Source organism: Chenopodium quinoa, unplaced genomic scaffold (assembly GCF_001683475.1).
Source record: "Chenopodium quinoa cultivar QQ74 unplaced genomic scaffold, ASM168347v1, whole genome shotgun sequence".
Lineage (NCBI taxonomy): Eukaryota > Viridiplantae > Streptophyta > Magnoliopsida > Caryophyllales > Amaranthaceae > Chenopodium > Chenopodium quinoa.
This window is the reverse complement of record NW_018742418.1, coordinates 6,210,509-6,226,636: the sequence shown is the minus strand read 5'-3', so window position 1 is coordinate 6,226,636 and position 16,128 is coordinate 6,210,509. Positions and strand designations below refer to the sequence as shown.

General features: G+C 33.9%; 2 protein-coding genes across 3 annotated transcripts; both read left to right on the top strand.

Annotated features, from left to right (window-relative positions):
• The first annotated feature begins 515 nt into the window (after positions 1-515).
• On the top strand, positions 516-11,258 carry LOC110711467 (5-methylthioadenosine/S-adenosylhomocysteine deaminase-like). 2 transcript variants are annotated; one of them, XM_021889847.1, is made up of 10 exons: positions 519-955; positions 1,078-1,250; positions 2,493-2,651; positions 2,730-2,879; positions 6,866-7,009; positions 7,525-7,681; positions 8,720-8,892; positions 9,193-9,248; positions 9,966-10,068; positions 10,891-11,258. In XM_021889847.1, the coding sequence occupies exons 1-10, from the start codon at positions 754-756 to the stop codon at positions 10,978-10,980; spliced, it is 1,407 nt and encodes a 468-aa protein (XP_021745539.1). In that variant the 5' UTR covers positions 519-753; the 3' UTR covers positions 10,981-11,258. The 2 variants fall into 2 exon arrangements, 1 of the variants encoding a protein (XP_021745539.1); XR_002509368.1 differs by lacking the exon at positions 10,891-11,258 and having other exon boundaries at positions 516-955; positions 8,720-9,026; positions 9,966-9,993.
• Positions 11,259-14,644: 3,386 nt separating this feature from the next.
• LOC110711461 lies at positions 14,645-16,066 on the top strand. Its single transcript, XM_021889842.1, has one exon. The coding sequence runs from the start codon at positions 14,740-14,742 to the stop codon at positions 15,877-15,879; it is 1,140 nt and encodes a 379-aa protein (XP_021745534.1). The 5' UTR covers positions 14,645-14,739; the 3' UTR covers positions 15,880-16,066.
• Positions 16,067-16,128: the final 62 nt, after the last annotated feature.

Sequence of the window (16,128 nt, the reverse complement as noted above, 5' to 3'; positions counted from 1 at the left end):
TTGGTGGTGGAGGTGGTTGAAGTGTTGTTGGAGGTCAAAAGTGGTGGAAGATGGTGGTCGACGGTGGGGGTTGGTGGTGTGGGTGGTGGTGGACTGTGGTGGCTAAATCATGGCAGGGGGTGGGGGCTGAAGAAAGTGGCAAAAGGCTGAATCTGCTGGTGTATTGCAGACCAGCAGAGAAACGTTGTCCCAAACAGCGTTTTATGTTGAACATAAGACGCTGTCTGAGACAACGTTTTAGGTGCAACAAACTTTGTACATAAAACGCTGTCCCAGACAACGTTTTATGTCTTTTATATTTTAAAAATATTTACAATTGCTGAAATAACAAAGAAACTTAAAAAAAAAAAAAGTCAACACTTAAAAACGCTGTCTGGGACAACGTTTTTAAGTTGATTTTTTTTATTTTTAAAAACCAGGCATAAAACGCTGACCGAGACAGCGTTTTAGCTTGGAAGCTTAGTTTGGTAAATACTTTTGCCACGCAACCATTTTGGTGAATATTTCCCAAAATTAGCTTAGTTTGGAAAAACGTCCGATCTTACATATTAACAAAAATCAAAGGCCCAGCCTTCCACGAGTAGGAGCTCAACAAGCCCATTTCATCTTCAATCATTCCTTACAAAAAGAATAAAAATTTCTACCGCCAAAAATTAAAGTATGATTAATTTGTAATAAAGCTTAGTTTTCAGCTAAAAATTTGCTATCCCACTTAAAAACCCAAAGAAACTCAAAAACACACTCAACTCAACAATGGAGTCAACAACGAAGATCACCATTCTTCACAACGCATTGATCGTAACCATGGATTCCGAGCTCCGAGTTTTCGAAAATGGCGCCATTGTCTTCGACGGCGATAAAATCACCGACATCGGAAAATCCGACAATATTCTCCGCCGCCACCGTGCTTCCGACGTCACTCTCCACGACCTGAACGGCCAATTCGTTCTCCCGGGTTGTTATTCTCATCTTTCTCTCTCCTCTGACCAATTATTTTGAATGTGTTTGGGAACTTTCTCAATTTAGGGTTTTATTTGTTAGTATGTTAATGAAAAGTGATGATTGATTGATAATTAGGGTTTGTGAACACGCATGTTCATACATCGCAGCAGCTAGGAAGAGGGATTGCAGATGATGTTGATTTGATTACTTGGTTGCACGGTCGAATTTGGCCTTATGAGTCTCATATGACTGAGGAAGATTCATTCATTTCTACTTTGCTTTGTGGAATTGAGCTCATTCACTCTGGGGTACGTCTCTACAATGCTCGTATTTACTTCAATTCTAGTTTTCGCTTATACTAAGGTTTATATGAAGCTTATATCTTAACTTTTCGAAATTTATCCGGATTTATTTTAGTTGTGAATTGAACTCAGGTAGCCCTTATTGTAATTTATCGGCCCTTATACTAACTTTTATTAAAGAAGACATGAACATTTGACACTGAGGATTTACCATAATACCTGCAAAGAGGCTCCCATAGTAGGTACTATGTAGGTTAGGGGGAGGGAAATGGGAGGGTCATATGTACGCAACCTTGCATCGAGTGATAGAAAAGAATATATCTTTAGTTTCCTTTATTTTGATGGGCAACGAATATCTCTTACTTGACAAGAAATTAGATGCTGATAAACTACTCTCCAAATTCAAACAATAGTGTATCATGAGCACATATATAATATACACACAAAGTTAGTGAATATATAATCTTTTGTTGTCCTTGTAATGCAAAGTAGTCGTTTGAGATTTACTCCATAATTTTTTTATTCTTTGACCTTTCATATTAGCCTTTGATAAAGGAGATTGTGATCACATATTAATCCAATTGGGGTAAAGTTGATTGGGAATAAGGAGAGTAGCCCGCCCCAACTATATTGTCAATATTTATACTTGAGTTGTGAAATCCATGTGTGAGTTACCATGTACTCCGTATTCCTTAAGAAATGGAAAGTGGATATATGCGTCTGGTAAGTTACTTTTAAATTTTGCCAATTGTTACTTGGGTTTATACGTAGTAAAACTCTTCTCTTTTATGTTGGCCATGGGAGGGTTCAATGTAACACAAATTGAATTAATGGGTATGCTTGCCTTTAAGCTATAAAGTATTAATGGGATATAGTCCAGTTAATATCTTTCATTTCATTCTTTGGGAAAGATTGATGTTTAGCTGTGTTTTATGCCCTACCTATCTACCATGCTAGATGGGTATGTATGATGCAACATTCATTTGTAAATCTTATAGAGTTGGGATAGGGGGTGATGTGTTAGCTTGGAATTATTTCTTAAATAAGAAGTTACTTTGAGACTTCTATTAATCATGCACTGCCCTCCATATTGTATTTTGCTTGAGTTCATGATTGCTGAATTCTGCATAAAAGAAAAATTATAAACTCAGGTGCTAGCATACTCTTTGCCATAGTTCAAATGTTTTTATTTTCATTTTCTTAGACTGTGCAAACATCCTGAAGGGTCTGATTGTTTTCTGGAACCAGGTGACTTGTTTTGCAGAAGCAGGGGGCCAGTATGTCTCTGGAATGGCTAAAGCAGTAGAGTTGCTTGGCTTGCGTGCATGTTTAACTAAATCAATTATGGATTTTGGTGAGGGTCTGCCAGATTTGTGGAGTTCTCAAACTACTGATCAATGTATTCAGGTTGGCCTACTAGCACAACTTCGAGATAGATTATCCAGTCAGATGCACCAAATTTAATGTTTTTGTTTAAGGTCTCAGTCTCAGAAAGAACTCTATGAGAAGCACCATGATACTGCTGAGGGACGGATCAGGGTATGGCTTGGAATTCGACAAATTTTGAACTCAACTGATCGCTTGCTCTTGGAGACCCGGGATCTGGCTAGGGAATTGAACACTGGAATTCACATGGTACTATTCCATTCAGTTCGTTGCACCCTTTTCTCGTTTCTCTTAAGATATAACTCTTTTTGTCTCATATCTTAATATTGTTATGCTTTCTTACCAAAATAATTAAAATTACCATAATATTAGATAGTTTTAAAATAGGTATTATCGATTGTGTAAAGTACAACTTTTATTTTGTAGAAGGTAATGATGCACTTTGGCAGGGGCGTGGCAAAGAAATTTGGGGCCCTGTGCGATGATATAAAATTGGGCCTTTTTATAATTAATCGTAAAAATAAAGATTACTCCTAACAACAATAAAAGACTTAAAAAATAAGAAAATAATAACCATAGTCATATTGGCTATTAGGACTACATATAAGAAGGCAAGAAGCTTAAAAAATTACTTGTATATTATAGGAATAAGTATACTTTAATTTTATCGATCCACAAATTTTTGTCAAGAATTCTTAAATTTATACGAAGTACGGAGTACCATTTTAAAAATTTAATGCTTATATGTAGCACTTAAAGGCCACACATATGTACCTATACGAAGTACGAAGTACCATTTTAAAAATTTAATGCTTATATGTACCTATAAAATTAATTTGCATAACTTACCAAGAAACAAGGAATTACTTGTTTAGAGTTCTTGAATTTGCAAAAATTAAAACTATGAAGTAGAAATATAAGAATTAGGAATTTAGGATTACCTTTAACAAAAAAAAAAAAAAAAAAAAAAAAAAGAAAAAAAAAAGAAAAAAAGAAGAAATTAGGAATATTCAATACAAAGAGCCATATACTAAGTAGAGGAGCGAGAAAGAAAATAAAGAGGAAAGTTGGAGTCTTGAAAAGAGAAGCTAGCTAACAAATAAAAAAAAAAATGCATTCAATAGGTTTCGAACTCCGCACCTTATCTATAAAACCTGTTGTATCATACCGCTAAACCACAAGCATTCTTGCATTACAATACACAGCTTAATAAGTACTCCCTATGTCCCATAATACTTCGGATGTTGGATGGACACGTAGTTTAACAAAACTACAAGTGGGTCCATTAGAAACATTTGTTTATTATATAAAGAATTCTCTTTTGTATGTTTTATATTGTAAGAAAACAAAAAGTGGGGGTAGTAAGGAGAGAGAAAATGTAGGATTTAATTGAGTTTTGGGGTTTGTGGTCCCAAAGAGAGTATAAGAAAATATATTTTTTTTATTAGTGGTCCCATTCCATATTTAGTAACGTGTCAAGTATTTTGGGACGGATGAAGATGGTAACTGTGTCAAGTATTATGGGACGGAGGGAGTATATATCTAATTTTAGGGCCCCTATTTTTTGGGGGTCTTGTGTGGTTGCCCAAGTTGTACTCCCTCGGCACCGCCCTTGCACTTTGGTGCTAAAAAATGCTAAGGATGGGATTAGCCAAGGCATTACGCCTTAGTGTGGGGCATTGGATGGTGCTTCCAAGCCAAAGGCACGACCATGTTATAGGCATGAGGCATGGGCAAGGGCACGAGACATGCGCGTAAGGATAAGGCATAAAAACACCCTATCCTTAAAAAACACCTAATTTTTGCCTTTTTGGCAATGGAGGTTAGTGTCTTGGCTTGCCTTATGGCCAAAGCAAGGTAGTGCAAGGTTTAGGAAGGCAAGGCAGTGTGTAAGGCCTAGGAAGTCCTAAAGGTATCATTAGACATGATTGCATAGGGTGGGCTAAGACATAAATGAAATGGCTTTAGACATCAAGTAGGCCTCAACGTGTACTCTTGGAACCCCAAGAATAACTTTGATGCATAAACTTATTGGGTCTAAAAACGTTCTAGCCAAATTTAAAGACTATATACACGGTATTAGACCAATTTCGGAGGTTATAAGACCCATTGTCGAAAACTCTCGTAATCATAGGGGATGTATTTCAGGGTCATATAATGCTTTTTTGAACCATATACGGCCATTTATTGGTCACATGAAGGCCCGTGGTGGCCTTGAATTAATAAAAGGAGGTGTATATGTAAATGGTTAAATTGATAGTTTAAAAGTAAAGCGGATGTATCCAACCCACCCAAATGGCCTCGCGTAGGATCCATGAAAAGCACCCTAACTTGTTTACTTTCAAAAAGTAGGAAATTGCCAAAACTAAAGGCTATACATGCTTTTAAACCAATTTCGGAGGTTTTGGGCCATTATGTCCAAAACTATTGGGATGGTAGGGGATGCATCTATCTCACGGTCATATAATGTTGTTTGGAATCATATATGACCTATGCTACTCGGACTCGGGTACCCATGTTTGACACGAGTACGTTTCGTAGTGTACGACTCGGCTATTTTATGAAAAATTTCCATGATTTTGAATTAGAATAAAGTGTCTAAGTGTCTTACCTATGTCTGAGTGTCGAGGGTCCGACATGAGTAGTCGAGGTGAGAAGAAGAGTCCGAGTAACATAGTATATGACAATTGGTCGCCTATTCAGCCACATAAAGGCTCATGGTGATCTTGAGTTAGTTAAGAGAGGCGTGTATGTAAACATTTAAAAGAGCAATTTAATGGAAAAATAGATTAACCACCCAAATGGCCTTCTAAGGTGTCATGAGGTCTATGGAAAGAACTCTGATCTTTTTTCATTCCAGTCCGAAAAAGTAAAAATTTGTTCAAATTTGAAGGTTATAACACACAAATCCGAACCAATTTCAAAGGTGTCCGAACGGTATCAACCACTCAAATGAACTCCTAGAGAGTCATGACACCCTGACCTACTGCTTTTTCGAGTTCAAAAAAGTTGAATAATTGTCCAAAACTAAAGGCTATAATCCACGCTTTTTGGGAAATTTTTCCAAATTGAAATGGATGAGTGGGGTATCCCCCGGGGTATTGGTTTGGAACCATAACAAGCCTACCAATAGGCATTTAGGTGTATAAAGTCTTGATGATGAATTTGGTTCATCTATGTGGTTATTTCGAAGTTATGTTACGTTGGTAGTGAAGAGCTGCAAGATATAGTTATTTGTACAACAAACTTGGTAACCCAGGTCCTATTAAGGTGTATGGAGTCCTTCATCTTCATTAGTGTTGTTGATTATTTCTAAATTCATTGCTTACGATAACATGATAATATGGGTTGTTTACATTATAACCCCTCTCTTTTTATTTAAATGATACACTTTCCATAAACCTCACTTTTTTTTTTTTTTTTTTTTTTTAAAGTGACACAATTATTCATTCTGGAAACATTATACCATTTTTAATCATATTTCTCTCTCCTTTGGTCCCCACTACTACATTTTAAGTTATTTCTCTCTCCTCGTGGTCCCCACTTTTACATTCTTTTTCATTTCTCTCATCTCACATTCTAATATTTAATTTTCCCAGCAAACCACCCTAACCTATATATCATATACGAAGTATATTTCTCCTAAAACACCGCGTGGAAACTAGTGTTTAACGGAGGGAGTATTATTGTACTATTATACTATGAACAGTTTTTTGAAATTGTCAAATAAGAAATAGTTTACAAATAGGTATTGTCGATTGTGTAAAGTACAAATTTTCTTCTGTAAAGATATTAGGAAAGTTCTATTGCTGTATCCTTAAATCTCATGCCTCCCTGTTCTTATGTGGTTATTGAGATGAATTGTAGTTTGAATGAATTTGGCTCTTTGACGGACAACAACCTAAGCTTGTTCTTTATATCCCATAATTCATGTTTGGGTACTTTATATTGTAATCTCAAGTCTAAAAGCCTAAACCTGTAAACATGTGATGAAATTATTTTTAGATTTCCTACTACATACATGCTATAGAGGGCATTTTGAAATTTGGATTTTCTGTTGAGAACAGGATCCTGTTTGATAGTGCTGGCAAGTAACTTGAACTAATTCAGATTTCCTTCCACTAGTTTGTTGTTTTGTTAATAATAATTTGAACAAAGGCAACTGTTTTATGCTTGATTTTTCTGTCACTATATCTTCTGATTATCTTGATGTATATATATATATTTTCTAATAGCATATTGCTGAGATTTCATATGAGAATCAATTTGTCGTTGACTCAAGAAAAGTTGATCACGGAACAGTGACTCATTTGAAGAAGATAGACTTCCTCCAAAGTAATCTACTGGCAGCTCACTGTGTTTGGGTCAATGATAATGAGGTAATCTTTCCTTGCATCTTTTTACTTTTCTCTTATCTGCAATTACTTGTAAGAGGGATAAAGTGTTATTGAACATATCCAAATCTTATTATGGATTGTAAAGGTGCTGCAAAAGTTGTCTGGGATTGCTTGGTTAACTTGTTTCATCACTTATTGGAAATTGAATTCAACTTGTTACTATTTACTAAGATACATCTCACATTACCTAATCTGATGTTGAGGTTCAAAGCTGCCTAAAGTTACTGCTGCTCTTCCAAAGCTTTGCATTTGCTTACACTGTGTAAGTGCCTTTGATAACCCTGTCAAATATGTTTCAATTCCTTTGAAATAAGGTTGTTTGCATAGAAACATTAAGTTGTGGTAGATCCGTATAGATGAGATCTCTAAGAGTCTGAATTAACGATAAACACCTCACCTCTTTGCCAGGAATTTGAGTATCATGCTTTCTTCTCTAGGGAAAACTGTGCACATCAGATAGTGCTAGTATGTGACTACTGTTTCTTGTCACCTAACAGATCGGTTATCTCTCAAGGGCTGGGGTGAAAGTATCTCATTGTCCAGCTGCAGCAATGCGGATGCTTGGATTTGCACCTGTTAGGAAAATGATTGATGCTGGAGTTTGTGTCTCTCTTGGAACGGATGGAGCTCCATCAAACAATAGGATGAGCATTGGTATACCTGAATGGTTGAATAGTTTTTTCATTTATAGTGTTATGGTGTTTTACCTTTGGAGACGACATTTTGTGGTGTATGATTAAGCATGGGTAATCTGTTAAATATACAAAAATGGTTACAGATTCGTTTTGTATGGTTTGTTTGGGGGGTGGGAGCTGAGAAAAGGTTGCTTTGGTGAAATAGAATGATGGCTATCTTGTGGACTGTGTGGCTAGATATTTCATAACGAGTTTATCACGTGTGATGTGTTGTGGGATAAACTCCTTATTAGCTTCTTTTAGGGCTAAGGCGGTTGGGACCCTCCCAAAGTATTATATAGGGAGATTATATTAAGCTAAATTATTTGGTTTTAAGTTACTCTAAGATACCTTGTCCTCTTTTAGTACTTTGTAATATGCAATTCTAATAAATAGTTTTTTTATTTAAAATAATAATAATAATAATAATAAATTTCCTCTTTATATAAGCTTGATTTTTCCTATTTTTAATTTGTTGATTAATTATATTGAGAACTCACTACTTATAATGGACAAAGTTTTGAGGATTTAAACTGTTCGTCTCGTAAATTAGAGATAGATTTTCTCAGTATTGAGCTGCATCTTCTTTTAGAGTTTTAGCATACTATGTCGATAAATGGCGGTGGAAATTTTGTTGGAATGGAAGGCCAGGAGTCAAAGCTCCTATTTCAAGTTGAAGCAAAAGATCGCGCACAAATTGACAAAATTTTAGGAATTGCTTCTGATTAGAATTGTCGTTAATTTATTAACAGAATTTAGTTTCAGAGCAACGTATTGTTGCAACCAGAGAGGATTATGTAGGAACATATAACTTATAACTTCTTACTGTTGAAATATAATGACTTAGGTACGTATCTTTTTCTGCAGCATTGTATTATTTCTTATTTGGTCTCAGCAGTATTCAATTTTGATGGCTAAAGTTTTATTATATATTTTTTTAATTTCAATTTTTATGGTGAACGGAATGAATATCATGATGCTCATGGCAAAAAATAATTCCTTGTTGATTCCTGTGTAGTTGATGAAATGTACCTAGCTTCACTGATAAATAAAGGCCATGAAGTTTTTACAACTGGAACGACAGATCCTACTGCTCTGTCTGCTGAAGTTGTTTTCAGAATGGCAACTATAGATGGTGCTAAAACTGTGCTATGGGACAATGAGATAGGATCACTTGAAGTTGGCAAAAAGGTTTGTTTGACAGCTTTATATATTCCATCCTGTGCCCCTATACTTTTTGAGCTTGAATTGAGCTTTCACGTTCTTTGCCACTATCCTCTCATTCTCTCTCCCTCTCTGTTGGGACTGGAGTAGAGCCACAATTGGTGAGTCATTTCTGACATATAGATTATTTCTTAGGAGTGTCCATCTTATGCTGGTTTGACCGTTTGAGAGTCTAGTCTGTGTTATCTTAAGTAGTTGATAACACTGATATATATGTTTCTTTTTGGAGCTTTTAATGATCAATATTTTTTTCCTCCTAACTTGTAGGCTGACATTGTCATTATTGATCCTTGCTCTTGGACTATGGCTCCAATTCATGACTGGTAAATAAATTGATATAATTTTCCTTATAATTATTATGGTGCAAGTGATATTTCTCTCTCAACTTTTCAATTTTCCCCATTACTTCTCGACTAATGATAGAATGTAAATAGTTGTTTTGGTGTCATAGTCTTAGTTTAGGCTCTAAGAGTCTAGACAGCTACCACAATTTTTAATTGATGCTGGCTGTTGTTCAGGATACTGTAGTTTTAATTAAATGTGAAATAAGCGATCCTTAATCAAGTGATTTTGTTGACCTATGTGCTTTTGTCATTAACCAAGATTAGATTTCCAAATTAGTAGCTGTAGGGCCTTTCTAGACATGCATTTCTATACTACATGTAGATCTCCAGCAACACATACACCCACCTAAATGTAGTAGAAGGAGAGATGAAGGCTAAGATGCAGAGAGATCGAGTAAATCCCTACATCAGGCTGTCTAGCCAGAATTGGTATTATGCAAGATGGAATGTAGTGTGAAATACTTGTGTAAGCATCTGTCTTGGGGTATCATTGTGTGTAGTAGTAAAAGGCGTTACATGTTGAACTGTGAAACCCCATATGAATTGCACGTTGTAAATTTTTCTACTTGGAGAGATAGTTACCAACTTATAAGCTTGAGGAATTACTACTCCCATCAATCAATTGGTTTTTGGGATGGAACCTCATCTTAGGCTTGAATTCCACATTACATAGTAATTCTTTTATATTTTTTGCAGCATATCTAGCCTTGTGTACAGCATGCGAACTGAAAATATTATTTCTGTTATATGCAATGGAAAGTGGATCATGAAGGACAAGAAGATCTTGAATGTGGACGAGGTAATTCTTTTATTTGCTGTTCATTCTCTTCCGTGTTGTCTTTGTGTGTGTGCTTGTGTCAAATCTCTTAATTGAAAGCTGTTTTACATAGAGACATGCAGTTGCCTGTGGAAATTGTCTGCTAGATTTTACAAGTCACAAATCATGTGAAATAATGCATTATAAACTTTCTGAGCATGCTTCTTGATGCTTTGATCGCATGGCAATTTTCATTCATTCCTTGCAAATGAAATTTCCTTTCGTTACTTCTGCTTCACTGTCAAATACCTTGGCCTATATTTACCGTTGTTGATCCTTTGAAATCTTCTCATCTTTAATCATAGTCGACTTTATTTTGATCTAGATCGATCAGTCTTATTGTTATATGATCTATACTAATATTATAGCATTACAGTATCCTGATTAATGGCTTCTTGGCATGTCTTTCTAAAATGTTTTACTGGATATATGAGGTGGTTTTATTTGTAAACAACGTGGTTTTTTTTTATTATTATTATGATCATACTTCCGCTATTATTATGATCGTATTTCCTCCGTTCTTTTTTACTTGATCCGCTTTGACTTTTACACTATTCACCACTCCTCCTTTGACCGTCTTTTGTGAATAAGTACTATCATAATATATTCATGTGGGGTTTTTTTGAATTCGTCTCAATAAGTACTATCATAATATATATAACTTTTATAATATTTACTTATGAAAAATTAAAGTTATTGATCGTTAAAGTTTTGCATTGACAAGCATAATAAATAAACAGGTCAAGTAAAAAAGAATAGAGGAAGTATTATTTATGAAATTTGGGTTTATACTACTTGTCACAGAAAGAAATCATTTTACAAGCAAAGAAAGCTTCAAAAGAACTTTTGGAGAGGGCTGGCATTAGTATTCCAACAAGAATGAAGATGATCTGATCTATCCTTCAAGAAACTCTCTGATCTTGCAATATTTAAGGGAACGGATGAAGTAATTTTTTTATTTTTTTTTTATCTGATTGTCTGATTTGACTAAACTTTAATGTTAAATGTTCATTAATCCATAAGAAAAAATATGTATCGAATGAGGCCTTATTAGATTTGTATTAATGTAAAATGTTATTTTTAATATGCAATTTTCATAACATGTTTCATCAAGAAATCAAAGATATTTAGCAATGAAAATCAACTTAAAACGATAATTTAGATGTACACTTATTTTTGTTGATCTGAACTTATTTTATTTTTTTATTTGACCCTTAAATGAAATGAACAAAAATATAGCCTAACTTTAATTAAACAACCAAGTGGGAACTCAGGGAGGCAAAAAATTATTTGACATTTTGCCGCACTTTAAAAATATTTGTTGTATTTTGTTTTTTTTTTACCAAAATTAGGGGGTGATTAATGACAATGTGTTTGATAACTGAAAAGACAAACTACCAGCAAATACAAATTTATAACCTTAATAAACTTTACAATAAAAAAAAACTGTCCAGAGATTCGCGCTTTTATAATAAATATAGTATTTTTGTACTTTGCCTCTTCCTCATGTTTTACTGCCGAAACCAATCGCCACCACAAGAAACGACCACCACCACCATTTTCCTCCTTCATCTGCTTTCTCCAATCCACAATCAAAAACCGATTACCATCTTCTTCTTCTTCCTGCGGACCAACCTCAAATGGAATGGGGCATTGGACTTGTGAATTGTAAGGCTTGTGACCCACAAGCCCTATTATATGACATCATTAAATTACAAATATATAATGATATCTTAAATTTTGATTTAATAAAACATAAATTTTTATATGCAATCAATCGCATAATATGACAGTAGTTTACTGATAAGGTAGCTTTGAAGAAGAAGGATTATTCAAATGAACAAATTGAGTTAGTGTATTGTTTATTCACCTAATTTTCATTATCTTATCAGCTTATTTTATTTGAAAATACTTGAAATTTCATGAATATATGATAAACTCTCATCATACTTGGTCATACGCAACACTAACGGTAGAATGCATATTAATTTTCACAAAAGTTCAAAAAAAGCCGGTTTACAATAATAGTTATTGAATGGCGATATTGTAGCCATTACCTCTCTTATTTTTCCTGCATTTATTTTGCCTCACTTTGCATCACATTGACATATTTTCAGATTTGTACTAATCTTCTTTTGATTAGTCATCTTAGATCTACCTAATTTCAATCTTTTCATTGTATATATTGAGCTCGAAAATCTGAAAATTAGTAGAAGAATCTTTGAATTTCAGCTCAAAATTCGGTTTCAATTGAGTTTTTTGAGCTCCATTAATGGCGGTTTCAACGATTGCGCTGTATGCGAGTCCACTGAGTAGCGTGTGTTCTACACCGCATCCATGTTCAATCAATTCTCATTCATCTTCTTATGATTTCGATCTCAGCGGTAGATCTCCTTCAACGAGCTCGCAATCATCATCTTCAAGCTCTCAACGACCGATAATAGGCGGTTTATCATGTCTTCTGAAACACTCTCCTACTTCAATAAATATGGGTCACTATTGTTAATTTTGTGTTTATTTTAGTTGATTTTGATACTCTGTTTTGCATACGTAGTTTAATTACTTTTGTTAAAAAAAAAATGGTCATTTTTGTGAAAAAAAAAGGGTCACTTTTGTGAAAAAAAAAAGGTTACTTTTGTTGAAAAAAATGTCACTTTTGTAAAAAAAAAGGTCACTTTTGTGAAAAAAAAAAAAGGTTACTTTTGTTGAAAAAAATGTCACTTTTGTAAAAAAAAGGTCACTTTTGTGAAAAAAAAAAAAAAAAGTTACTTTTGTTGAAAAAAAGGGTCACTTTTATAAAAAAAAAAAAAAAAAAAAAAAAAAGGCCACTTTTGTGAATAAAAAAGGGTCACTTTTGTGAATAAAAGGGGTCACTTTTGTGAATAAAAGGGGTTACTTTTGTGAAGAAAAAAAAAATCACTTTTGTGAAAAAAGGGTCACTTTTGTGAAAAAGGGGGTCACTTTTGTGAATAAAAAGGGTCACTTTTGTGAAAAAAATGGTCACTTTTATACGAAAAAGGGTCACTTTTCTCAAAATGTTCGATGTACAATAAAATTATTGTAAAACGGGGGCATGCAAAAGGGATTGATTAATTTTTATCTGATATTATATATATATATATATATATATATAAAGGGGAGTTTTTAGTAATTTTAGAGCGTTACGTGTAGGATTATGCCATGTAGGATTATTATTTTAAAGCGTCACGTAGGATTAAAATTAAAGGTTTAAATTTATTATAAAAATAAAATATTATCTTTTAAAATTGAAAATTTTAGATAAGAGAAAAGAAACAATTTATTTTATTTCGTATATATAAAAAAAATACTATTAAACTTAAAAAATGAAATTCACGTTCACAATTTTTTTTTTTTAAAAAAAAAATGAATTAGATAAAATAAAAATAATGAAATATGAGAAGTGATTATAATAAAATATTTTTTTACAAAAAAATATTAATAAAAATAATATGAAATAACGTTCAATTATAAAAAAAAAATATCAGTTTTGGATTAGATAAAAAAAAATAAGAAAAAATCATTGAAACTAAAAATTATCCTTTTTCTTTTTCCGGCAAAAAAAATGTTCATCATTTATTCGGCTAAAAGATTAAGTTTTACGTTAATAAAATTTATCATATCTAATAAACTTTATCAACACTTTAGATCCAATATTTTTTCAATCCTATATGAACTCATCTAATATTTCACACAATTAAACGTAAAACTTTTGCAGGCAAAGAAGCATATTTTAGAATTTGAATACCGTGAAAGTCTTAAATGCGATGAACATTGATCATAATTAAGAAGTCAGTCATAACTCATAAGTGTTAATATTACAAGAATGTTAATTTTATAATTCAAACGGGCGGGTTTAATTACGCAACTTATCAATCGGTACGATCAATATGATTGATTTTCAAAATGGAAACCTGCAAGATTTAAAAATTTGTTTGTATATGTGTGAACTTTAATTGTATAAGATTAAAAAGATAGTAATATTATGTATTAATATTCGTGCATTGCACGAGTTTTTGATTATAACCAATTAAATAAGAGATTTGTAATTTCTTTTAGAATTAAATAATTCAAATGTCACATAAGCAAAACTGACGAATAAGATTTTAAAGTTTAAATTAATTAAACATAAAAATATTATTTTTTGAGATTATAAATTTTATGTATCAAAAAAATATTTGTTTAAAAATACAAACAAATATAATATCATATATTCATATTGTATCAACGATATTTTTTTTTTATTTTTTTGAATAGTTGTATCAACAATATCTTTTTCTCTTAGACTCTTGGATTTTTTTTAAAAAAATCTATCATTATATTTTCCTAATCTATCCTACTCATATTCTTAAGTGCTGCGTTAATCAATAGTATATCGCTAACGCATTAATTATTTAGAAAAGTCTAGATGATAAACAAAAATAAATCGTCCGAATCTTCTAGAATTTCCTAGATTAACCTAGATTTTTATCCTTAATCCATGCACCCTTCACCCTCCCCTTTCCATATAAAAACCCCGTTATCACTTCCTCACAAAGTCAAAGAAAACCTGGAATATCTCAGGAAAACAAAAAACCCAGCAAAAACAAACCAAAAAAATCTCACCTGTTTGAAAAAAAATAAAAAAAATTAACGATGGAGCCTCCGTTCTACAATATTCACTACCAAACTCCTACGCCACCACAATTCCGCCGTATTCCGGTGAATATGCGTCCAACCGCCGCCGCTCAAACGGCGCCGTCTCGGCCGCGTAAGGTGATTTCTATCCCTATTCACGACGAGAATTCCTTGAGAAAAAGGTCCGATTCTGCACTCAGGATCCAGAAAGTGTTTCGCGGGTTTCGGGTCAGGAAGACTGTCGGGAAGATTCTGGAACTGAAGGGAGAGGTTGATGCCGTGGAGAAGAAGCTACTGGAGAGAGAAACTATGGCGGCGATTAAGAGGGATAGGATGGAGAGGTTGAAGGTTAATGAGAGTTTGATGGTTTTGTTGTTTAAGCTTGATTCTGTTCGAGGGTTTAATGATGAAATTAGGGTTTTAAGGAAGATGGTTATTCGGAAGGCGATTTGGTGGCAGGAATTGATTTATTCTGCAATTGATGAAATTGCTGATGATAATTGTAAGGAAGATGGCGAAGTTGTTGAGAAATCTGATGCAGTTGTTGAGGATGCGACGGAGAATTTTGATGATTCGAGTGTGATGAATGTTGATAATACGCCGAGAGTAATCGATGAAACCCTAGAAAAATCTGAGGAAGTTCTTGAAGAAGCTGATGATTTTACTGAGAGTTTGAGTAAAATGCAAGTTGAAGATTCGGAGAAATTGGAGGAGGAATCTGAGGTTGCTGTTGATGCAATGCAGGTTGAGACTGTTACTGGTTCTGAGGAGACTTGGGAATGTGTTTCTGGAGAAACAGAGGAGCAGAAGTCGGACGTCGTCGAGGCGGCTAAAGAAGATGATCATGGATATGCTAAGGAGGATTGCGAAGATGGGAGCAATTCGGCCGTGGTAGAGAAGGGAACGCCGCCCCCGAAGGAGGATTGGTTCGTCGTTGGTGGTGATGAGGAGGAGAAAAGGAAGAAAGATAAGTTGCTGGAGAAAATGGCAGCGGATAATGAGAGATTGGTGGCAATGGTGGCCGATTTGTGTCAGAAAAACGTCGTTCAAAGTCGATTGATCTGTTCGTTGTCTCAGAGAGTTGAGCAATTGGAGAAGGCTATGAGTGAGAGATTGAGGAAGAAGAAAAAGAAGAGTAATGCTACTACTCAAATTTAAGCTATTTTGTTGATACTAGTCTAGTTTAACTATTAAGTAGATTATTGGAATGACTTTTTAATTGTTTAGTTAATTTTTTGCCAAGATTTAAGATAGTTTTTGCACATTTGGGTGATTGTTAGGTAGTGGTATGAACAAAATTTGGTGGATGATTTGATTGAATGAAAGAATTTGGTTTTTAGTTCAATCTCTTTTGTGCTATTGTGAATTGTTTGAAGTAGAATTTGATTTAAAGATTATTTTTTGCAA